The following is a 25799-nucleotide window of genomic DNA, read 5'->3' on the forward strand; positions in this document are numbered from 1 at the left end:
GGTAAAAAGAAATTCAGTTTTGAAATACGAGTCAGAATTAAACATAAATTAAATATAAAATATTTTTTAAATATATTTTCTCATGAATATATTAATTTGCTTAATAACTAAATGCAAATACAGTAAGATAAATATATAATAAGAAGTGATAAATACATAAGGTTTAAACAATTAATTAATTATAACATGTAAATTATAAAATTATTGTATTTGAAATAGTTATATAAAGATTTAAGTATATAATTAACATTAAAAACATATACCACTTATGTTCTAAAACAATAATTTATGTATAGAAAAGTGAAAACAAACAGCCGTGCGGTTGCACGGGTCAAAATCTAGTACTTATTAAAATTGAAAATATTTATATAAATTCACACATTTACTTCCGTAGGGCAGGGTTTATAAACAAATAAAAGGACAAGAAACATCAAGCATTAACTATCGTGTAAGTGTCCACCAATGCAACTTGCACAAACTGCTAGTTTGACAATACTTTTTTGGTCAAATATATAAGAAGACCATAAACGTAGTAAATAACTAAATATGCATAAAGTATGTATACTATCCAAGACCCTAGAAGACAATAAAGAAGATAATTATCCCAAAGCCCTTTTACAAAAAAAAAAGAGAAGATAATTATCCCATAAAATACGTATCGTTACTATTTACCATCCAATGATCCAAGAAGACCATAAGAAGTAGAGATAACATCCATAAAATATGTATATCACTACTATGTATATTCAACTACCAAAGAAGACCATAAAAATAAATAATATCCCTGCAATTTTCATTATGATACTTATTTAATATTAGTGTTTCAAAAAAAAAAATACTTATTTAATATCTTCTTGATGATAATATTGTGACCAATCAAGTACACATACAAAAATCTTCATTAACAATGTGGATCTTCTTCTCGACTCTCTTTCTGTTCTTCTTCACCATCATCACAACCTTCTTGGCGATTCTGACAGCATCCACTTCGCAAGCTCTCCATCCAGATGAATGTATTAAATCAAAAGCTTAGTTCTTTTAATATCAAAGGTCAAACATCAACAACTTTTCCATGTTTACTCGGTAATTTGTGCAGTGAATGCACTTGGGGAAATAGCTACTACACTTGGAATAAAGAGACTGAATCTAAGCGATGGCGATCCTTGCTTTTCTAGAACTCTAAATATTGGTTTTGTTTCCGATGAGATGAAAAATACCATTGCTTGTGATTGTAGCTTCAACAATAACATGACATGTCATATTACAGAACTGTGAGTCTTAATCTTTTGTTTTCTCTTATCGAATATTTATTCTCTTCTGTACTAATTATTCTTATTTAATTGAACAATCACAGAATTCTCATGTCCATAAGTCTTTCAGGGAAACTTCCGCCTGAGTTGGCCAAGCTTCAGTATCTCCAGAATATGTAAGTTTGGAAATTAGTTAAATAATTGAAGCTTAATAGACGTCGTTTTTTTTTTGCTAAAAAAGATTAATCGATGTCGTTGGTTTTGAAAACTATGGTTCGTAAACTTTTTATGCAGAGGATAATTTTTAAACAAAAAAAAAAAATCACTCAGCTTTCCAAATCCCAATTTTGCTTGTCGATCTGACTTTGGTTCTTATAAAAATTTAACTAATAAATTCCGTATATAATTCTTTTGAATAATTTGTTTTTATCAAAAACATTGGTTTTCCAAATTGTTTGATAATCTAAATTAACTTCTAACATCTAATTTCTATTTGCTTATTTGGATTTCTCCATTGCAGTTTTTGCACCAAAATTAGTGAAAAAAATTGCAGTTTCTAAAATAACTTTAGATAATTTAATGGCTACTCTTAGGTTCTGACTGTTTCCCGCTACCACCCAAAACACACATATTTTGTGCGGATCTTAGAGATTTACAACAATCATACAAAATTATATAAATTGCATCAAACTTTTTCAAACTTCTTAAAATCAAAAGTTGATTGCCGCTAGCATTTGAGGCTGCGGGTGAATAAAAAATATATAAAACATTTTCAAAAAATATTTAAAATTTTAACTAAATTTAGAAAATTAAAAAAATAAATAATATTTATATATATATATTAAATAAATTTAAATTCACTCACAGTATCATAATTTATTTTATAAAAACTTAAACCAAAAATATTCACTATAATTTTTAGACCTTAATAAATATACATATATAAAGATATATATATATATATATATATATATATATAAACAAAACAAAATATTTTTTAAAATTTCTAACCAAAAAATATTCAAAACAAATTTTATTGAAATTATATCTTTTATCTATATTTTAAAAATAAAGAAACATAATATCATTATTATTTACATTATATTTATCATAATCATATGTTTTACAATTTTATAATGTTAATGTGTTAATATTAATAATTTATCATCAAACCATTGCAATATCTCATAATCAACTAGTCACAAATATTCTGTAAATGCACTAATTTCTACAAACTACTTAATAAATAATCCGCAACTATATACAACCGCAAACTCCAGTAACCGTTGCGTTTCAACCAGCCAGGTCCTTAATCTAAAATCTAAACGCATTTTTTTCAAAATATTATTTTTGTCATGATTAGAAAATAATATTTGTTTGATTTATATATTTTCTTCCATCTAGCATATATGGGTCCGATTGGTAATGGCTGTAGCTTTAAATTTTTTGCTGTAGAAAAAAATCTGTAGACTTTTTGATGTGGCTTTAGATTTTATTGCTGTAAAATTTTATGGAAAGCACTAAAAAATTACTTTGGATATTTGGCTTTGCAGAGCATTTGTACAGCTGTATGTTATTTTAAGAGTTGTGGTTCCAAAAAAAAGTTAAAGCTTGATTGCTCTGAATTTGGTGTTGTAGAAATAAATAGGGCTGTGGACAGCACCTACAGCAACTACCAATCATCCCCTATATCATGTGAATTTTAATAATCTAACTAGATTTTGACCCGCGCTTCAGCACGGTTTTTTTATGTAATAAAATGTTAGATATAAATTAATGTTTTGGTTTTGATGTAAATTATTAAGTTACAAAATTGTATTATATAAAAGAAAAAATGATTTTTTGTTTAAAATTATATAATTTATCAGTTCTTTTATTTGAGATTTTTATGCATACTCTTATGTTATTACGGCAATTATCCTTCTTGTATATTTTATAAGAGTTAGAGTTGCTGAGTTGGTGACACATAAGATTTACTTGACAGATTTTGGGATAACTTAATTTAGAATAGATTCATATGGTTGTTAATAGTTTTTAGAAGTGTTTTGTTATTAATCCAGACCCATGTCAAACCCGTAAATCCGTTGATCCGTACATAACTGGTTTGAATTTAATTAAACCTGATAAGTAAAAACTGATAAAACTCATTAAACATTCAAAACTCATCATTACCCGTAATCTGATATTGGTTGAATCGATACAAACATATATAAAGTTGATTATATTTTGTAAAATATTCATATACCTTTTAATTGTATATAAATTTGAATAAACTATTTTATTTGTGATTCTTTAATTTTTTATAAAACTTTTACTATATCATTTAATCCATATGTGATATAAAAACTTTCAATTTACTGCTATAATGCTTTTTTTTGTTATTCATAGTCTATTATAAATGTTCTATTTTATTTTAATCTATATTTAAAAGTTAATTGTATCTTTTATTAATTTTAGCCAAATTCCTAATTTGGTAGAAAAAATCAAAAATAGTTAAATAATCTTTTTTTCTTGGAAAATGTAATTTGAATTGAAATCTAAAATTTTAAACAAAACAATGGTTTTTAGAATGGTACAAAAACTAATCTTTTTTACTTGTAAAATTATATTTAAAAGTACTTTAAATTTAATTTTTAATATCTTTGATGTTTAAAAATACTTTAAATTTAATACTTTAATATCTTTAATATTTAAAAATACTTTAAATTTGATGTTAACAATGGTTTTTAGAATGGTACAAAAATAATCTTTTTTACTTGTAAACATTTTTACTTGGAATATGTAATTTGAATTGAAATCTAAAAATTTAAACAAAACAATGGTTTTTAGAATGGTACAAAAAATAATATTTTTTTACTTGTAAACTGAGTTGAAACAATAAATGAAACAGTAAAAAAATTAAAATTTTAATTTACCTTTTTAATATAATTTTGTCATGTTTAATTCATATAGAACTTCTATTTTATATAATACAGAATATAAATATAGAATTTATTAAAAATAGTATAGAATTTTATTTTCTTGTTTGATAATAAAATTCTAGTTAACATTGATTTATAATAATATTATATTAGTAATTATGGAATTAATTAATATATTATTTTATACAAATATTTAAAATTTTAAATAAGATTTTGTTAGATTCTTTCTCAACAGAATTTTTTTATAATTTTAAAAAAAATCATGTTTACAGTTGGTTTATTATTAATGTAAATAATAAAATGTGAGGCTGTTTTATATGTTTTTTATGATGAACTCTCTCTGCGAATGTGTTATGTTGCGGTTAATGATCTGAACCGAAGCAAACACAGCAGTATTTGTTATGGTGCAAGTAATGAACTCAATAGAAGCAAACATGGTTACCTAAACTATCCATCTGTTGGAAGAATTGTTTAAGATGCAACTCTCTTTGAAAGATGTAATATATATATATATAAGAGACGGATATTCTATTGTTCTTATAATAATATACAAGAGCTTGACCCGTGCGGGTTTGGTTTTTACTTTTTATAAATTGTTTAGTGATATTCTTATAACATATAGGTTATTTAGATATTTTTAGGTTCCTACAAACTTACCCGGATCCGGAAGAATCCAACTTGAACTTTGTTCGAAAATTTATAATATCCGAACATAGTTTAACTTTAAATCAAAAAACTTGATATCCATAAAAACCGATATGTATCTGAACGAATACATGAATGACTGTGTCTAAATGATTTAGTAAACAAATAAAAATAATTTGTTAACCGGTTTGACTTCTAGTCCCTAATGGAGTAATTACATTTAGACAGATGAAATTATTATGGTTAATACGTAAAATAAATGAAATCGAATTATAATGATAAATAAAATTAGTGAAGTAATTTGGAAAAGTAAAAACAAAATGTAAAAGACGTGATAAGATATTGTGCTTGTTCCGCAAGTGTAGGCGTAAATGTTTATTTAAGATTTTATGCTTGTTCATTTATTATAAGAGTAAAATCAAAGATTTTGTGATTGTTTTAATATCCTGGATTCTAAATTGATGTAGTTCCTTTATTATAGTCGTGGAAATCACATTTAAGAAAACAATGTAGTTCGTTTGAGTTATTAATAATGTTTTTCCTTCTTTGTAGTTCGTTTGAGTTATTTTAGGAAAACAATGAATATGCAGAAAAGACAATCATTTTTAATGTAAGATTAATTTAATTCTCAGTGGCACTTGGCTGTAAATATTGTTTAACTTTTAGGGGTGTCAATTCGGGCTGGCCCGGCCCAAACCTGCTAAACCTGTAAATATTTGAGCCCGGCCCGGTCCGAAAATATTTTGGGCCTAAAATTCAAAGCCCAGCCCGGCCCTTATAGGGCTTTAGGGCTTTTCGGGTTTTTTTGGACTTTTCAAAAAATAATTTGTCGTTACTTCTATCTTTTTAATACATGTGATTTTTCATTAAAAAAATAGTTTCATTTTTTTGTTTTAAAATTTAAAGTGAGTTTAAAATTTTATTCTTTATAAAAGTGTTTTACTTTTTCGTATGCTTTAAAAACATATTATAAACAAACCAAATTTAATAAGATTTAAATAATCAAATATAAATTATAACTAAACATATATGAGAACAAAAATTATGATAAACATGGTCAAACGTTTCATTCTTTGTAGTTTAAAATAAATAAAAAGCATGTTGTACATGAGAGAAAAAAGTACATTTGAAAATTAACCAACAAAAAATACCGTAGGGTATTTTGATGTAACGTACATATAGCTAATGTTTCTAATCCAACCCTGAGCACATATAGTTAAGGCATTTTTCTAGCTATATCTTTGGAACATACATCTGTCAATGAACTGATGTAAATAAAAAGTTATTCAGATAAATTATGAAAATTATAAATGATATAAATTTATTTATTTGAAGCTAACCATTACAAAAAATTATATATATAATATATATTGTTAATAATTTTTTTTTAGAGAAATTAATATTTTTTAGTTTACTATTTGATGCCTATAAGTTATATTTTGTATTCCTTTTGGTTTTACTTAATATTAACTAGGACTAGAACTAGTAATTTTTTTTTCTATTTCATACTTACAAAATGTAACTCCTATTCTTTTAAATTTTACATAGTATCAAATAAGATTAGGAATATTTCCCATTTTTATAAAATTTACTAAGTATAGATTTTCAAAATTTTCTATAATAGTATTTTATATTTATGTGTATTTGTTATAATAGTATTTTATATTTAACTTTTGCAGAATAAATATTTTACAATTAATAATATTTTCATTTTATTAATTTTCAAATCAAAAACCAAAAACTAAAAACCAAAATCTAAAACAACCATTCATGTTTTTCAAAAAACTAAAATCTACTGCAAAATCAAAAACCAAAAACTAAAAACTATAATCTAAAAACCAAAAACCAAAATCAAAAACTAGAAACTAGAAACTAAAATCTAAAAACCAAGGAAACAATCATCACCTGAATAGTAGACACACATCATTAGGAATAATGGTACAATACTAAAAACTACAAGGCTTAGTATTATTAAATAATAATATTTGTAATAAAAAGAAAAACAATCAACCTGAAGCAAAAAACTTGAAAAACTTAGATTTTGGTTTTTGTTTAGAAAGAGGTAGTTATTTTAAAAACTAGTTTCGTAACTTATAGGAATCAATTTCTCAAAAATTTTGATTGGCTAAAAAATAGTTTTTTGAAAAACAAAAACTAAAAACTAGTCGAAAAACTGCAAACAATCAACCTCAGTTTACTTTTACAACTGCAAGACAAATTGGTTGGGCTTATCTACTGTTGTTGATTTAGCAATACATTTTAGACGAGGTACCATTGTATATTGTAGAGGTGGTTTTGAAATTTCATGCGAGTTTGTTCTCTTCTTTGCAGAACCCTGGTTCGAAACTACCTTTCGGGCACAATCCCAGTGGAGTGGGCTTCAATGCCATATATCACTTCGATGTTAGTTCTCTCTTTCTCCAATGCTTCATCTTCGTGATTTACGAGTAACTTTGAAATTTCTCGCAGTAAGCTCTCCGCCAATAATTTGTCTGGGCCTTTACCAACTTGGTTGCAAAACTTCAAGAATCTGAAAATCCTGTACGTCGTCTCTGAACTGTTTCCCACTTCTATGCCTTTTTGACTTGACCTACTATTACAGTAATGTGATCAAATTTTCAGAGGAATTGAAGGAAACCAGTTCTCCGGTACAATTCCTGATGAGCTTGGTAATTTAACCAACCTAACAAAATTGTAAGACAATCTTTGGCTTTGCAGGCATCTTGCTTCCGACCAGTTTTGATATTTTTCATCAGAAAATCTTTTGTTTAATGGAAAAATGTACCATGTTGGTGTTCTTTGAAACTGGTGCAGGCATCTTGCATCTAATAAATTTATTGGACGCTTGCCTGTCACTCTCGCTAGACTAGTAAACCTTGAGGAATTGTAAGTTCTTGCTGTCCTTTGAAATGAATGCTTTTCATAAGCTTTTTGCCTCTCTGTTTAAATCGAATACACTAATCCTTACTGACATAAAAAGCAGTAAATTTCACAGAGTTTAGAGACATTTTACAGAATTTTTTTGAAAAATAAGGTTGTTTTATAATCACCAGATTGAACTGAAACGTGTTTTAAAGCTTTCTAGCTGAGCACTTTATACATGCTTTATTACTTTGTAACATGTGTAGTTAAGTGTGTGGAAAGATTGTTCAGCAAACCTATAAACATAGTTATTTCGAAGCTCTAAAGTAGTTTGTTTTTATTTTGCAGTTGGATAAGTGACAATAACTTTAATGGAACCATTCCAGGATATATTGGCACCTGGTCTCGGCTTCAAAAGCTGTACGTAAGCTTTTCACTTAATTGCTATTTTTTATTTATTTCTCTTGTCGTTTCTGTTTATCAATTTTGCTCAGCAGATTTCTACATGCGAGTGGACTTAAAGGACCTCTTCCTGAAGCAGTGGCCCGCCTAGAAAATCTTGTTGATCTGTAATTGACTACCTTAACTATATATATTTTAAAACGGCAACTGAAACAGGATAATATTTTAAACGATTATACACATTCATATGCAGGAGAATTAGTGATACGACTGGGATAAACTTCTTTCCAAATATATCCAGCAAAGTTATCGCAACCCTGTATTTATTTTTCTACTGAAGCTTATGGTTTCTTCTGCCTTCATCAGAAACTTTCAAACTGATGTCTCTGTTCCTGTTCCAGAATTTTGAGGAATGTGGGTTTGTCTGGTTCAGTCCCCTCGTACATCTGGAATATGTCTAAGCTAAATAGACTGTAAGTTCTTTTAAATGATATGTGTAAACACTTTACAAGTTTGAATCTTAGAAATCTGTACCTACTGCGCATTGCGAATGCACTTGACATTGTACATTTATATGATTAAATAATTAAATTCACTAGACTATAGCACTTGTACGATTAGAGATCGTCACAAACTCATGAGTAACCACATAAAACATAGACTGCATGTGAGAATTGTATGCTAGTATGAAAGGATAAAAAAAAATATTATTTACAGTCCTATTTATACAAACATAGGGTATCTAAGAATATTATGTGCATACCAAAGAATTAATATTTATATTTAAGTTGTTTACCGCAGCGATTTATCGTTTAACAAGTTGACTGGTGAACTTCAAGAAGTACAACAAGCACCACCACATACGTAAGTAATTACAATCCAGGATTTGAGTATTTTAATCAGAGATTGAGACTGACCGCTATTCTTTCAGCTATCTGACTAACAACATGCTTTCCGGAAACGTTGAATCTGCTTCTGTTTACCTCCACAGCAAATCTGTTATGTACGTTTCCACTGATTGTATAGCTTGAGAAATTGCCATCATCTCCCAACTAATATACTTCTCGGTTTTCTACAGTGATCTCTCTTATAACAATTTCTCTTGGTCATCGAGCTCTCGGGACAAGAGGTATGGACATGAAATGGAACATCTACAATCAAAAGTTTGATAACCTTCTCATGTCATATTTTTCTCTTCAATCAGTAACATCAATACATACCGAAGCTCATATTTGCAAAACAGTTTGTAAGTACAGTCTTTTCCTTTATCTTATAGCACAAATGGATTAAACTTAGTAATCTCTTGCTTTACAATACGAATAAAAGGTTATGGCCAGCACGCCACTATAGGATATAAATTTAGTCATATTTTAACTCTCGCTTTAGCTATGTTAGTTAGAAGACTAAATGTTATGATCTTATTGTCATAGGCTTCTTCCATGTGCTGGTCCAACAAACTGCAGCAAATGTAAGTACATATTGAGCAATGTTAACTTATCTCTAACATGGATTCGACATAGTCATAGTGTACTTTGTTAAATCCCTCTCGTTATATATACAAACCTGTAAACATCTACTCTTTCTAATGGTGATACTCATTGTTGATCTTAGATCAACGATCATTGCATATAAATTGTGGTGGAAGAAATGTACAGATTAAAACCACCTCAGGTAAAATCACTTATCAAGCTGATAACAGTACAATTGATGCCGCAACAAATCACCACCTAGAAAACTGGGGAATCAGCAATACGGGTGACTTTACCGATGATATAGGTCATGATGACACATATATAGTTTCAACTAATTTAACACCATCTGGAGATTATCCTGATCTCTATAAAACCGCACGTCGATCTCCTCTCTCTCTGGTTTATTATGCGTTTTGCTTGGAAAATGGAGCTTACAATGTGAAACTCCATTTTGTGGAGATCCAGTTTTTAGACGAAGAACTAAACTGTCGTCTTGGTAGACGCATATTTGACGTCTATGTTCAGGTAAAGCGCCGCTAAGTATTACAGAATAATTGTTATGTTCAGTCTCATGCATGGAAGATTAAAGTTATTTTCCTTTTGTCCATTCTTTCACCTTGTAGGGAGAATTGTTCTTGAGGGATTTTAACATAAAAGAGGAAGCTAATGGAACTCTGAAGCCTGTTGTGAAAGTGGCAAAAGCTGTTAATGTGACCGACCATACGTTAGAGATTCGGCTGTATTGGGCCGGGAAAGGGACAGTACTCTTTCCCAAAAGAGGAAACTATGGTCCTCTTATCTCTGCAATCTCCTTGTGTCATAGTAAGAATACTTCACCTATGCCAAGTCTCTGCTTGAACAAATATATATATAAGACTATTTTTTCCCCGTTATTTGTTGCATTTTCGTGCTCGCCTTCACTTACTTGTTGCAATAATATCCTTGTTTAAAATTTTCAGGTCTGGAGAAAAATTGCGGAGGTTTTAAAAAAATACTTTGTGACAAACATCTTTCTGTAAATTGGTGTATACATGCATTAACACTTTTAATGTCTCATTTGCAGTGGAGAAAACAAAGTATACTTATTATCCACTAATTTTTGGGGTAACGGGTGCCTTGGTAGCGATAATTCTATTGGCTTTGGGATTATATGCTCAGAAAAGATGCAGAGGCGACACAAATATGAGAGAAAGAGGTATCAAAGTTCCCAAAATATATGAATCCCTTCTTTATATTTACTCATAACAATACTGATAATTTTCTCTGTGGACCTGGTCTCAATAGATTTGAGAGCCCAGTGTCTGCAAACGGTTTGGTTTACATGGAGGCAACTGCAAGCTGCAACAAACAATTTTGATCAAGCCAACAAACTTGGAGAAGGAGGTTTTGGATCTGTATTCAAAGTATTCTAAGATATAACTTCTTCTCATTTGTATATACTTGAGAAAACATGGCTGTCCTTTTTCTCATATGAGAAACTTAATTCAGGGAGAGCTTACGGATGGAACTATCGTAGCAGTCAAGCAGCTTTCTTCCAAGTCAAGACAAGGAAACCGCGAATTTGTCAATGAGATAGGCATGATCTCAGGTCTTAATCATCCAAATCTTGTCAAACTTTATGGATGTTGTGTTGAAAAGAATCAACTGCTGCTTGTGTATGAGTACATGGAAAATAACTCCCTTGCTCTTGTGCTGTCTGGTAAATAAAAATATTCAGCTCTTCTTTATGTTTTGAATCTAATTCAAATAGACGTATTTAATAACAACGTCATTTCTCTTTGGCTAACCAACATTTTCAGAAAAGAGCTCCCCAAAATTGGATTGGGCAGCAAGGAAAAAAATATCTGTGGGAATTGCAAGAGGGCTCGAGTTCCTCCATGAAGGATCGATGATCAAGATGGTTCACCGTGACATTAAAACCACTAATGTGCTTCTAGATGGCAACCTTAATGCAAAGATATCTGACTTTGGATTGGCTAGGCTCCGTGAAGAAGAACACACTCAAATTACCACCAAAATTGCAGGAACCATGTAAGTATAGAACATATAACAAAACAAAAAGTTGCACCATGCCCTACCAAAATTAGCTTAGTATGGGTTTCTCTTGTGATGCAGGGGATATATGGCTCCTGAATATGTACTATGGGGTCAACTAACAGAGAAAGCAGATGTGTACAGCTTCGGGGTTGTGGCAATGGAAATTGTCAGTGGAAAGAGTAATACTAAACCGAGGGGAAGTGCTGATCACGTCTCCCTTATCAACTGGGTAACTTTTTGTTAGCTTTTCTTCTTTTGTTTCCCATTATAAGTCTTGTGAAACATGCTCTTTGACATCAAATATCAGGCTTTGATGTTGCAACAAAAAGGGGACATACTTGAGATTGTAGATCCAACGTTGGAAGGTGATTTCAACAGCAAAGAAGCCGTGAGGATGATCAATGTTGCCCTTGTTTGCACAAATTCATCTCCTTCCTTACGGCCAACCATGTCAGAGGTTGTGCAAATGCTAGAGGGAGTGATCGAAATAGCACAGGTTATGGCAGATCCTGGTTTGTATGGAGATGACTGGAGCATGTCAAAGCTGAAGGACAATGATACACATGGAAGCTCGAGCATGTCTGGTGTGACAGATCAAACAACAATGACAATGAAATTCTCTGTTTCTGGTTCTGATATATACCCAGAATCTGTGATCTCAAACTCCACAGTAGAGTTTCCTTCCTCGTCAGTGTAATATCAAAAGCTGTAAGAATGCCTACCTCATATGAGTAGAACAAATGTTTGTAAAATTATCATATATCCTTAAAGATTTTTTTTTTTTGTCATCAAATATCCTGAGTTAATTTCTCTTTAGGATATTTTTTGTCTTTTTTGAAATTCTAAGACACAATGTGCTAGAGGCACACTATTACGGAATCTAAAATGTGTTTTGGACAAAAATGTCCTCTGCCTTTGCCTAAGGAGAAATCAAATTTTGGTTGATCTGTTAGCTTTTAGTTAGTTATGTAAAGATAGAGTTTAGTTAGAAAGTTATTAAGATATGTGTATTAAAAAATGCTTTTTTCTTGATCACTGAATTGAAAATTGGTTTTTATTTTACTTTTTTTTTTGAAAAAGAAATATAGAAATAACTAAACGAATGGTCACTAAGGCGTCATTTATATGGTTTGTTCCAAGGAAAACTCATAGTTCCCGACTAGCTTTAACAATAAAACAACTGACTCAAGAAAAAAGAAAACAGAACGAATAAACACATCAATAACCACAAAAACCCTCGCCTAAATTTATTTTACACTGTCTCGGTATAAATATAAATCAAGAAAAATGCATAAAAGAAATAAAGAAAAAAAAATTATGTTTTTTTGGTCGGACAACTTACCTGGGATTAGATCTCGATCGATCAGAAAGTTGGATCGATTGATCACTTTGCTCGCATACACCAGATCGAGCTTTTGTTGGAAAAAAAGAAGGTCAACTGCGTCCATAGACCGCAGCGTCTATGAGCTACTAAATTAATCAACAAAACATACTAGGACTAGGAGACATGCAATATCAAGCATTCAATAACTTGTCTGTTACTATTAATTATAACTTGGAAGTTAACATTATTAATTAATTTTTGACCCTATATATCTCTATTAGTCAGTCTCCGACGACCCAGAAACTCGTATTTTTCCGTTTACTATAAAAGGAACTATTGTATCCCTATGTAATGATAACACCGGGAATAACCAAAAATACACATACATACTTAATAATTTAATATGGATATGTCGATAGTATTCTCAAGTTTCATTTTGTTATTCACCATAGCCACAAGCTTCCTCGCAGCTCAAATAACACCAGTGGCTTCACCAGCTCTTCTTCACCCAGATGAATGTATGAGAAAAATCAGCATTTCCAATCCATATATATGTATTTTATATAGTCAATAATTTTTCTTTTTGAGTATTATGCAGTAAAAGCGCTTGAAGAGATAGCTTCTACACTTGGAATTACGAAACTGAACCTAGGCAATGGAGACCCTTGCGATTTAAAAAGACTAAAGATTGATGTTGCTCAGGATCCAACGAGTGAGAACATCATTGTTTGTGATTGTAGTCGCAACAATACATGCCATATTACAGATTTGTGAGTCTTATTTTTCAACCGTACGTCTTTTGTTCGTTTTTTCCATTAAACCAATGATTTGTGTGGCTATCAGAACGCTCAAGACCCTTGGTCTTCCGGGAAAAGTTCCACCAGAGTTGGTCAAACTTCAGTATCTCCGATCAATGTAAGTTTTACTAATTCAATTTTTAGTCTGAGGTTTCAGTTTGCAAGGCATCCTCGTTAGTTCTTTTTATTATTATTATTATAAGAACATTTGGTTCTAGCTATAAAAAAAATTTATAGCTAGTTTTTGCTCTTCTTTGCAGAGACTTGTGCCGAAATTACCTTTCGGGATCAATCCCGATGGAGTGGGCTTCAATGCCAGAACTCATTTCCATGTTAGCTCTCTCTCTCTCTCTCTCTCTCTCTCTCTCTCTCTCTCTCTCTCTCTCTCTCTCTCTCTCTCTCTCTCTCTCTCTCTCTCTCTCTCTCTCTCTCTCTCTCTCTCTCTCTCTCTCTCTCTCTCTCTCTCTCTCTCTCTCTCTCTCTCTCTCTCTCTCTCTCTCTCTCTCTCTCTCTCTCATGATTTGTGACTAACTTTGACTTTTTACTCAGCTCGGTCTGCGCGAATAATCTTTCTGGGCCTTTACCAACTGGTTTACAAAATTTCAAGAAGCTGGAATTCCTGTACGTCTCTATTTTGTTCCCATACATGTAGGGATCATTGTAGTCACAAGTCTGATATTACAGTAATGTGACCAAATTTTCAGAGGTGTTGAAGCGAACCAGTTCTCTGGTCCTATTCCTGCTGAGCTTGGTAACTTGATTAGCCTAACAGGATTGTAAGACCCATTTCCATCTTAACCATTATCCAAAATTACAATAATCTTTTGGTTTTATTGGAATAAGAAGCTATAGTTTAGATGCTTTCTGAAACTGGATATCGCAGGCAACTTGGGTCGAATCAATTTACAAGTACCCTGCCTACCACTCTTTCCAAACTGGTGAATCTCAAGGAATTGTAAGTTTTTTTTCTGTACTTGTCGATACAAAATTTCAAAAACAACAAAATATAGGTTTTTTCGTCTTTGTAACCGGAAATGCTCATCTTTAATTACTTAAATATTAGTAAATTTGTACAAGTTCATGAGGAAAGGGACATATTTTGCCGTAAGCTTTGAGTTCAAAGCTTTCTTGTTGAACATATTTCTTTGAACTTATATCTAAAGCTTCTATTGGTAAGCTCCGTACAAATACGTGATTCTGAAAATATTTTACTAATTAAAAAATGGAATATAAATAAAAACAATGATGCTAATAATTTAAATTTTAAATTAGTACAAATAATTTTTAAAATTATAAATAAATATGTAATAAATGAAATTACACTATGATTTGATTTTTAATAGCTTAAAAATTTAATATGTAAATATTGAAAATATGTTAAATAATTATAGTAAGAGATTATTATTTTTATAAACATGTAACAAATATTGAGTTGGATGTTGATATTTCGATAGATTTGTATTATTGATGTTCTCAGTATCTTTTTTTCCCCAAGTCATACGTGGTGACGGTGTTGAACATGTTCATCTAACCTACTATAAACAAGCACTAGTTAACAAATATATGATAACTTGCTACGCGAGTTAAAAAATATATATATGTTAAAAGGAAAAACACATAAAAAGAGAAAATTTGACATAAACACGTTTTGACATAAACAAATTTTGTAGTTTTAAAAAAAAAATTATATTTTGTTACAAATCTGAACTTATTGAAAATCCAGTTGACTGTATATTTATAATAATCCACTTATTTTGATTTTGAAATCTGTATAATCTGTTTGTTTGACTTTAAAATCAATGAATTTATCAAAATTTCTAAATCCAAAATGTATTTCTAAATTTACTAAACTACTAGAACCAATAACCCCACGTAGTTTTTTTTTTTTTTTGTAATGGTTTAGCATTAATATTTATAATGAAAACCTGTTTTATAGTATAAGTTATATTTCGCTATTCCAGAAAATTGATCCAATTGTACAAAAAAATATTTAGCAATCTTTATCATGGAAATTTGAAATTAGTAATATTCAACTTAATTTTATTTTTTGTAATTCTGAGATTTTGCATTATTACTAGTCAAAACTCTTATAGGTTTTGTTTGTTTTTGTTTGCAAAATAGTATATGCTTTGTCTTTTTCGTAGGATGAATAGTTTGGTTATGACTTGATTTTACACTGAGGAAGAAATGCTCAAGAAAACCTATAAAATATTTAAGAAGATAATTTTAACAAAGCTGACTTAACATTTTACCCAAAAAAACTTTAACAGATCTCTAAACTAGTTTTGTCTTCATACGCAGTCGGATAAGTGACAATAAATTTATTGGGATCATCCCGCGCTTTATAGGCGACTGGTCTCGGCTTGAGAAAATGTAAGCTTGTCTTTGACCAATAACTGTAGTTGCTCTTAAAGTGTGCGTTTCTGCACCGGCTAACCTGCATGTGTCGTTCATTGGGTTTATGATCAACAGACATCTATTTGCAAGCGGACTGAAAGGACCTATTCCTGATGCACTTGCCCGCCTAGAAAATCTTATTGATCTGTAATTTCTACCTTCAAAAGATTAACAAAACTACCACTGAAATAAGACTGGTGTTTTAAGTGATGTGTTCATCATATCATATGCAGGAGAATTAGTGATATGACTGGGATAAACTCCTTTCCAAATATATCCAGCAAATCTATGAACACCCTGTAATAATTTTCTACCTCTCATCTTGTTATTTGAGTTTATTGTAACTCACAAACTTGAGTCTTTGTCCTTGTTCAGGATTTTGAGGAATTTGAGTTTGTCTGGTCAAATCCCTTCTTTCGTCTGGTCCATGCCAGTCCTAAAGACTCTGTAAGTTCTTTTTTGTGATGCATGTGACGAACTTGTAAGTTTAAAACTTTATCAAACTAGCTTGTATATGTTTCACTTTTTTTTTTCTGCTGAGAAGTTTGCATATGACTGTGGTTCAAAAAACAAAAAGATTTGCATCTGACTGGGTGTGTACATTCATTGATATTGTACAGTTTTATGCATAGAGTTACGGAGTGTACCGTTATAGATAGTCCCGGGCTCATGGGTAATGATCATTTGAAATGCATCGTAGAGAGAAAAAAGCAAACATAATGTACGCTGTTATTCCTACATTTCTTCTCTATTTGTTATTTTTTTTTTTTTTTTTTTTTTTTTTAACGGCAAACGGCTATTCTATTACTCAAGCTTGAGGTGGTCTAGGTAACCAGACCGGAATAGAACAACCAATAAAAAGTAGCACCCTACGGAAGGTCCTAGCTGTCTTAGCTAAAAAATCAGGAAACTGGTTGAGCTTTCTTCACTATTTGTTATTATATAGTCATTTTCTGTGTCTTCTCATAATCTGTATTTATCTTAACCATTGGAATTAGTGAGAAACCAAATTTTAACAATATGTTATTATTGTCGAAATCTAATTGATTGGTTGATATTATGATGTCTCGATCCCGTTTGGAAAAGTGTTTTTTATATATTACATGTTGAAAAAATCAACTGATTGACATGACTGGATGCGTTCAGGTTCAGTTATGGAGATTGTACAGTTATATGCATATTGGTATTTTCTGCGTCTTTCCATCATCTGTGGTTTTCTTAACCATTAGTTGAATTACTGAGCAAGCAAATTTTAACATGATGTTATTATTGTCGAAATCTAATTGATTGGTTGATATTATGATGTCTCGATCCCGTCTGGAAAAGTGTTTTTTATATATTACATGTTGAAAAATCAACTGATTGACATGACTGGATGCGTTCAGGTTCAGTCATGGAGATTGTACAGTTATATGCATATTGGTATTTTCTGCGTCTTTTCATCATCTGTCGTTTTCTTAACCATTAGTTGAATTACTGAGCAAGCAAACTTTAACATGATGTCATTATTGTCAAAATCTAATTGATTGGCTGACTGGATCTTTTTGGAAAAGTATTTTTTTATACTACATAACATGTTGAAAAATCAACTGATGACATCTTGGGCTGGTTAATTACAATTTATAACATGTTGTTTGCTGCAGTGATGTATCATTCAACAAGTTGAGTGGTGAAGTTGACTTACAAGGAAAAGTACCCAAATATACGTAAGTACTACAAACTGGGACCAGGGACAGACGTACGTCTTTGGCAAAGGGTCATGTGCCCGCACCCCTCCCCATTTTTTTTTTTGGTTTGATTAAATTGTTCCTAATTTAATGAACCAACATAAAAAAAGTGCCTCCGCTTCAGAATTTTTTTTTTGGTTACTTTTAGAATTGTGCCTCCAACTAAAAACGTTTCTAGATCTGTCACTGATTAGGACCAGGACTTTTAAAGAGTTGAAGACCTTTTCATATGATCATACCTCAGAATCACCCTCGAATAATATATTGTTTCGACATGTTCTTTTAGCTATTTGAATGATAACATGCTTTCTGGAAACGCTGGATCTGGTGCTTTCCTCAACAATGAATCTTACATGTAAGTTTAAGGCCTTCACTTGTTTTGTATGACTCAGAGAAATTTGTGTTTGTGTCAGCTGATCATCTTCTTGGATTTGTATATTTTTTTAAATCTTCAAAGTGACCTCTCTTATAACAATTTCTCATACCCATCTAGCTGCCCGGACAAGAGGTATGAACATGAATTTTGTGTTAGATACATAATCTACTTTCGCTTATAACCTACTTTTGTTGAAGTTTATGTTCTATTTTCTGTTGAATCAGTATTAACATTAATTCATACCGGAGCTCATATTTGCAGAAAAATTTGTAAGTGCACTCTTTTACTTTATCGTCCAACAATCGAACAACAAGAATTGACTAAACTAAAAAAAAAAAAAAAGAAAAAAAAAGAACTGACTAAACTTAGTAATCTCTTGCTTTTACATACAGAACAAAAAATGATTTGAATATCTCCTGCCGTTGAGATGCCTCAATACTTTTCTTATAATCTCATTTTCTTTTCTAACAGAACTGGACTTCTACCATGTGCTAGTCCAATAAAGTGCAACTGTAAGAGCAATTCTACCACATCTATATATTTGTCTCTAAATGTTTTATAGAGGACATTCTTTACTAACTTATTATATTTAATTTAAAATAATAATTGTTATTTTTCAACTAAATATGGATGGAAAAATAACTTCATCTATAATTGAAATAAGAATCAGCAATCATTTATTTTTAGAAGCATACATTGCAGAAGAATTCTCTATTTAAAAGCACTTTTATTTTATTTTTAAATAGAAAAATACATTGGAGATATTGTAAATAATTATCCGTTGAACTTATTTCCAAGATGCATTAGATAACATGGCATCTTTAATCAGAACCAGTTGTGGCCACAAGCTGATGAAGTACTAGATTGGGCTAATGGTTTTATATAACATTTTGGGGCCAAATTTACTGTATTCTTTCAGATCAGGTGGTTTAGTTTCTTAAGGTTTATGAATAATGCATTAGGATCGAAGCTCTGACAAGACTACTTTTCCTTTCTTAATGATCATGGGTAGGGTATGCAAAATATTCATAAATTTTTATGATTACGAGTACGTTTCGATTATAAGTTTTTTTTATCACGTTATGTTCAAAAATTTGGATACTCATAATTTTATTAATCAAAACAAATATTAATATATAATATCTTTTCAAAACAAAACAAATCAAAAATACAAAACTTTTTTAAAACTGATATTCGCTTCAGTCTGATATCTTATATATTAAAAGAAACGTCACAACTTTTACTCATGTGTGATTTTTTTAAAATTGAACCTAATGGACATATTACTAGAAAGTCATGTTACATTTAATTTATATAATCTTACATTATTATAGATCTAAATAACTTACTTTCTAGATAATAGGAACTAAATAATATGTCTACTAAATTATAGGAATTAAATAATTATCAATCTTTTCCAAGCCAAAAACGTTGTCTGAAAACAACCAATTCAATAAAAAAATATATACAATAAAATTATTATGTTTTAAAAAATAATAGACACACCTCATATATATTATACTAATATATATCAATGTAGAATTAAAAATAAAATATTTCTATAAAAATAAATGAAAACAAACACTCGCGCGGTTGCGCGGATTGAGATCTAGTATATAATTAATTTTTGATCTATACCAGTTTTACAGTATTTTGATTCACAGATTAACTATTTTTTTGCAAGAATTTATTAGAAACAATCAAGTACCCAATTAAAATATTCAATTTTAACAGATAGAATCAAATATATAAATAAATATAGATTTTACCCGATATCTGGTATAGTGGAAAAGCAAATCAAATAATAAAAGTCTTTCTAGATAAAATGGAGCAGACAACATATACCTTTAATATCTCGTAGATTTACATTACGCCCACCCCTAACATGGGTCCCATCAAATAATGCTATTTTGGTCGGTCCACCAATATTCAAGAATGTATCATGATTCTCTTTTCTGGAAAAAATATATTTTGTTCATGCAAAAACCTCATGTTCATATTTTGTTCATGCAAAAAACACATTTTCATTCTTATATTTATTTTTATTCTGTCTCTAATACTATGATGGACAGAGGATTTGTCTCTAATACTTCTGATGATGGTGATAATCGTTCAATTGTAGATCAACGGTCTCTACATATAAATTGTGGTGGAGACAACGTAGTTATTACAAACTCTTCTCATAAAATCACTTATCAAGCTGATAACAATGAAACCAAAGCCGCAACAAATCAGCACTTTGAAAACTGGGGAGTAAGTAGCACAGGTTACTTGCCGAATGATATATACATCATTACCCCTACATTTGCATTACCCGAGAATTCTCCTGCTTTCTATAAGTCCGCACGTCAATCTGCTCAATCTCTGGTTTATTATGCGTTTTGCTTGGAAAATGGAGCCTACAATGTGAAACTCCATTTTATGGAGATTCAGTTTTCCAACGAAGAACCTTACAGTCGACTCGGCAGACGCATATTTGATATCTATCTTCAGGTAAAAGGGCACTGTTTAGTGAGTAACTGATCATTTCTTGAAGTTTACTTGCTGATATCCGTTTTCTCTATTGTTAGGGAGAATTGTTCAAGAGGGATTTTAACATCAAAGAGGAGGCTAATGGAAATCGAAAGCCTATTGTGAAAGAAGCTAACGTGAATGTAGCTAATCATTTGTTAGAGATTCGGTTGTATTGGGCGGGAAAGGGGACAACTCTCATTCCCCAAAGAGGGAACTATGGTCCTATTATCTCTGCGATCTCCTTGTGTCACAGTAGTTAGTACCCATGAAACTCCTTATCCTATTGTTTTTGTGTATTTCTTCACTATCAAGTTGCTACTTTCATCTTACTAGTATTGGTTCCTGTCACCTCATGAGAATATTCATCTTTCAAAATTTCAGGTTTGGGGCCAGGATGTGGAGGTGTACAAAAAGAAAAAAAATATTACTTTCTTAGAAAATTTATGTAGCTTGGTACTTATATGATGCATCATGTAGTATATATATTTACAATTTTTATGTCTCATTTGCAGCGGAGAAAACAATACATCGCACTAATTATCCATTAATTTTCGGGATAACGGGTGCCTTGTTAGCAGTTATGCTCCTGGCTTTGGGATTATATGCTCAGAAAAGATGCAGGGGAGACAAGAACACAAGAGAACGAGGTAACATAGTTCACATTGTATGAATTGGTTCCATTTACATAACTGGTTCATTTTAGCCATTAGCAATGATTTTTCTTTTGGAACTTGAAAACATAGATTTGAGAGCCCAGGGACTGCAAACTGTTTGCTTTACATGGAGGCAACTGCAAGCTGCAACAAACAATTTCGATGAAGCCAAAAAACTTGGAGAAGGAGGTTTCGGATCCGTATTCAAAGTATGCTAAGACAAATGCCAAGTTCTTATCAAACATACATAAAAAAAAGGTTGTTTCCTAAACCATTGATATGAGAAACTTAATGCAGGGAGAATTGTCAGATGGAACTATCATAGCCGTTAAACAGCTTTCTGCCAAATCATGCCAAGGAAACCGCGAGTTTGTCAATGAGATAGGGATGATCTCAGGCCTTAATCATCCAAACCTTGTCAAGCTTTATGGATGTTGTGTCGAGAAGAATCAGTTGTTGCTTGTGTATGAGTACATGGAAAATAACTCCCTTGCTCTTGCTCTTAATGGTAAATAATAGTCACTCATTATTTCATTGAAAATACATACATGTTACCACATGTAAACAATTGTAATTTTCTTTTGGTTTCCTATTCTAATTCCAGGAGAGAGTGCTCCAAATTTGGACTGGGCGGCTAGACAAAGAATTTGTGTAGGAATCGCAAGAGGGCTTGAATTCCTCCATGAAGGTTCGATGATTAGGATGGTTCACCGTGACATAAAAACCACTAATGTCCTTCTAGACGCCGACCTAAATGCAAAGATATCTGACTTTGGATTGGCTAGGCTTCATGAAGAAGAACACACACACATTAGCACCAAAATTGCAGGAACCATGTAAGTATAGAACATTAAACAACAACAAAAACTGCACCATGTCAAAAGAAATATTTCATTATTGGTTTCTTTTATAATGCAGTGGATATATGGCTCCAGAATATGCATTATATGGTGAACTAACCGAGAAGGCAGACGTGTTCAGCTTCGGGGTTGTGGCAATGGAAATTGTTAGTGGTAAGAGTAATACGAAACAAAAGGGAAGTGCTGATCACGTCTGGCTTATCAAATGGGTAAGCGTTGAGTTTTCCTTTCTCTTTGTCCCAACTGAATCAAAATTTTAGTATTGACTCTGTATATTTCTGTCACTATAAGTTTACTGAAATCGTTTTTACATCAAATCTCAGGCACGGAAGCTGCAACAAACAGGAGACATAATGGATATCATTGATCCAGTGCTCGAAGGTGATTTCAACAGAAAAGAAGCGGAGAGGATGATCAAAGTTTCTCTAGTTTGCACAAACTCGTCTCCATTGTTAAGGCCAACAATGTCAGAGGTTGTACAAATGCTAGAGGGAGAGATCGAAATAACACAGGTTCTGTCAGATCCTGGTTTATATGAACACAACTTTAGCATATCAAAACTGATGGGCACTGATACACATGGTAGCTCGAGCACGTCTGGTTTGACTGATCAAACAGAAACGACAATGAAATCCTCTGTTTCTAGTACAGATCTCTACCCATTATACCCCGAGTCCATGCTCTTAAACTCCACACAAAACTTTTCATCCTCAGCATTCTAATATCAATCGCTGTGTGCATTGCCTTGTCTCTTATGAGAGACAAAAGGCTTGTAAGTTGTCTTATATCAGTAAAGATGTCTGAAACCTTATATTGTCATGGATCTTTGTGAATGTTTTTTAAATGGAATAATATCGTCTTCTGAACTCCGGCAGTGATTGTTTCAATAGTGATTGTTTGTAGTTTTTGGATTGGTTTTTGGATTTGTTTTTTCAAAAACCATTTTTCATCCCATCAAACTTTTTGAGAAATAGTTTTCCTAAAATCTAGGGAAACTAGTTTTTTTAAATAACTGCCAATTTCTAAACAAAAAACAAAAACTAGTTTTTTCTACTTTTGTTTTTTTTTTTTTTTGGTAAAAATGTTAAAGTTTTATTACCAGATTTTTCATTTTTGACAGAGTTTACAGAGATAACAAGAAACAGATTTGCAAAATTTAAACTAAACAAAAGAACCTACTGAGAACATGAGCAAATGAAAGAACAAGAGATAGGGCTTAGAACTAGACACCACCAGAGCAATGATGGACCAGAGGCAGAGGAATGAGCGAAGTGAGGAATCAGTTGCCGCGAGCTACCGGAGAGAAAGGCGCCCTCAAACCTTAAAACACACGGCTCCTGCAGCTTCTGATCGACCCACGAGCCACAACCTGCACAGAGAAACACATCTCGGACTCGCTCGCTCACCCAAGAAGAACCGCACCGGCAGCACGAGGAGGGATCTACAACCGGCGATGCCGTCGTACGGAGAAGGACGACTGAAGATTGCTGCCTCCAACCCCCAACCCGTGACCGTGTACATCCATTTAACCGAACGCTCAAAAGAACAATCAGACATGAAGAGAGCACCCCCTCCGGAGAAGCGCCACCAAGTGAACAAGAAAGCCGAAAGATCCAGTGAAGCTTATCCTACACCACACACCCAAAGCGCAAACACTAAAACTCAAACCACAGCAAGGCTCACATGAAGAAAGAGACGATGACAGGAGGGCCACACCACCGAGCACACACCAACTTTGAAGAGCAGTCTTCACCAGCACGCACCGAGGAGACCAAGACACGCACACGGATGGGACAACCCACACGCGCTGCCACCACAGACCACAACGGGAAGAGGAGAAAATCCACTCAACAAGGTCCAAGACACGCCACCACCATAGACCAACGGCGGTTCCAAAACTTAGGTGAAAGGCCGTAGATCCAAGAACCCAGACCCCTAACCTGCTGAGAAGCGACTCCCAAACAGCCACTCGCCACACTGAAGAGGAGACAAACCCGAGACAGGTTACTCAGCGCCTCACACGCCACCGCCTCGCGGAAAACCCGAACCCTGAAAGGGAAAACTTCTGGCCAGAGACCTCAGAGAGAAATCCAGAAACTAACACAACAAGCGAGGAGCCGTCCTCAAACTCCACCGACATCGCCATGCTCCGCCCGGATCTAACCTTATATCTCCATATCTGAACCAGAAACCCTAGGTTGAGCACCACCTCCGCCGCGAAATAGAAAGCACAGACCACAAAGACAAACAAGGAGAAGCGGAGAAGAGACACAACGGGGCTCCGGCAACCGTCTAGAAGGACACGGCGGCGCCGGAGAAGCGAAAATATGAGGCGGAAACCTAGAGATAAGGGGGAGAGAAAATGATGGAGAGAGAAAAAGAAATCAAGACCCCTGTCAATAAAAAGGTGTTTTCACCTCTTTGCCGGGAACCCAAGCATTGTAAATAGTCTCTCCTACCGTGAGTTGAACCCAAGTGGCGGAAGTTACAGCCGCAACCCCTTTACCACTAGGCCAACTCAACGTTGGTTCCTACTTTTGTTGCTTGAATTATTTTAACATTTATTTATTATTAGAAATGTAACTATACGTAAGGCAGTTTGGTGCAATGATAATCATAATAGGTAAGACACCTTAGTACCTTACGTATTCTGAGCACATCTATGTAAGGCAGTTTACATATATTCTTATTATGATGAAGTTTTCATCTATATATTATATATATATATTTATTATTGTATTGAAATATTTTAGAAAAATTCTTTATACAAAAATATTTTGTCTGATTAATATTTAAATACAAATATATTTTTTCTATCTAATATTTAAATACAAAAATATTTTTGTCTGGTATATAATGTTGATAACTTTAGGTTTTATTTAAGAAAATAATTTTTTTGTTGTTTCTTTTAGTATTTCATGCCTACTATTTTGTATTTGCAGTTTTTTTTTTAAAATAATTTTATTAAATAAGTCTATGTGTGTTTTGATGATTGTATTTTATATTTGATTTTTTTCAGTATAGACATTTTATTTTTCAGAATAAACATTTTGATTTTAATAAAATTTTATTTTGTTAATTTTAAAAACAAAAACCAGAAACTAAAAACCAAAATCTAAAACAACCAATCGTGTTTTTCTAAAAACTAAAATCTACTGCAAAATCAAAAACTAAAAACCAAAAACCAAAATCTAGAAACCAAAAAACCAAAAACTAGGAAAATAATCATCACCTCATCCAGTGCAAGTTTTATCCATTACCAATTTCAGAGTGTCAATTTTTGTCCATCTTCTTGGCAAGCAAAGAAACCTCTTGTTTTAGGCTCTTAATGAACTTGTAACTTCATAAAATCGGGCTGGATTTGATGTCTAACTTCTTGGACCTTTTCCTGGCCTAAAAATAAGCTCAAATCTCATTTAAAGACTTCCATGTTCTGCCCCAAATCTAGTAGCTTCTCTCGATCCAAAACTTCGTAAATCAATCCAATCGGACCTTGAAAATGTCCATTAAATCAAACCATGATCAATAGCCTAGCTGGTTCATACCTCGCTTTCATACCTTA

At 32.1% G+C, this 25799-nt stretch overlaps 2 protein-coding genes across 3 annotated transcripts; both read left to right on the forward strand.

Moving 5' to 3' along the window:
- Window positions 1-518: 518 nt before the first annotated feature.
- LOC103828932 (probable LRR receptor-like serine/threonine-protein kinase At1g29720) lies at window positions 519-12512 on the forward strand. Of its 2 annotated transcripts, XM_009104563.3 has the most exons (25): window positions 537-1013; window positions 1097-1271; window positions 1355-1426; window positions 7148-7219; window positions 7286-7357; window positions 7439-7510; window positions 7631-7702; window positions 8027-8098; window positions 8176-8247; window positions 8334-8399; window positions 8482-8553; window positions 8882-8944; window positions 9012-9083; window positions 9159-9209; window positions 9285-9326; window positions 9511-9548; window positions 9692-10077; window positions 10176-10374; window positions 10512-10532; window positions 10616-10747; window positions 10837-10955; window positions 11041-11251; window positions 11352-11583; window positions 11668-11818; window positions 11897-12512. In XM_009104563.3, exons 1-25 carry the CDS (start codon window positions 908-910, stop codon window positions 12284-12286), a joined length of 3030 nt encoding a protein of 1009 aa, XP_009102811.1. In that variant the 5' UTR covers window positions 537-907; the 3' UTR covers window positions 12287-12512. The 2 variants fall into 2 exon arrangements, with proteins under 2 accessions (XP_033130692.1, XP_009102811.1); XM_033274801.1 differs by lacking the exon at window positions 10512-10532 and having other exon boundaries at window positions 519-1013; window positions 11897-12292.
- A 241-nt stretch (window positions 12513-12753) lies between these two features.
- Window positions 12754-23107, forward strand: LOC103828942 (probable LRR receptor-like serine/threonine-protein kinase At1g29720). The gene is made up of 25 exons (XM_009104578.3): window positions 12754-13431; window positions 13512-13683; window positions 13757-13828; window positions 13971-14042; window positions 14260-14331; window positions 14415-14486; window positions 14594-14665; window positions 16012-16083; window positions 16183-16254; window positions 16341-16406; window positions 16483-16554; window positions 17751-17813; window positions 18121-18189; window positions 18292-18342; window positions 18435-18479; window positions 18682-18722; window positions 20333-20703; window positions 20781-20979; window positions 21106-21126; window positions 21237-21371; window positions 21468-21586; window positions 21675-21885; window positions 21982-22213; window positions 22296-22446; window positions 22561-23107. The coding sequence occupies exons 1-25, from the start codon at window positions 13317-13319 to the stop codon at window positions 22957-22959; spliced, it is 3036 nt and encodes a 1011-aa protein (XP_009102826.1). The 5' UTR covers window positions 12754-13316; the 3' UTR covers window positions 22960-23107.
- Window positions 23108-25799: the final 2692 nt, after the last annotated feature.

The sequence above is a fragment of the Brassica rapa genome, chromosome A07 (assembly GCF_000309985.2).
Source record: "Brassica rapa cultivar Chiifu-401-42 chromosome A07, CAAS_Brap_v3.01, whole genome shotgun sequence".
Classification (NCBI taxonomy): domain Eukaryota; kingdom Viridiplantae; phylum Streptophyta; class Magnoliopsida; order Brassicales; family Brassicaceae; genus Brassica; species Brassica rapa.

Coding starts and splice junctions, on each gene's coding strand:
- LOC103828932 (XM_009104563.3), top strand. CDS start 908: ATGTGGATCTTCTTCTCGACTCTCTTTCTGTTCTTCTTCACCATCATC. Junction 1,014..1,096: donor AGCTCTCCATCCAGATGAAT/GTATTAAATCAA, acceptor TAATTTGTGCAG/TGAATGCACTTGGGGAAATA. Junction 7,358..7,438: donor TTCAAGAATCTGAAAATCCT/GTACGTCGTCTC, acceptor TCAAATTTTCAG/AGGAATTGAAGGAAACCAGT.
- LOC103828942 (XM_009104578.3), top strand. CDS start 13,317: ATGGATATGTCGATAGTATTCTCAAGTTTCATTTTGTTATTCACCATA. Junction 16,084..16,182: donor TGGTCTCGGCTTGAGAAAAT/GTAAGCTTGTCT, acceptor TATGATCAACAG/ACATCTATTTGCAAGCGGAC. Junction 21,127..21,236: donor TTTGGGGCCAGGATGTGGAG/GTGTACAAAAAG, acceptor TCTCATTTGCAG/CGGAGAAAACAATACATCGC.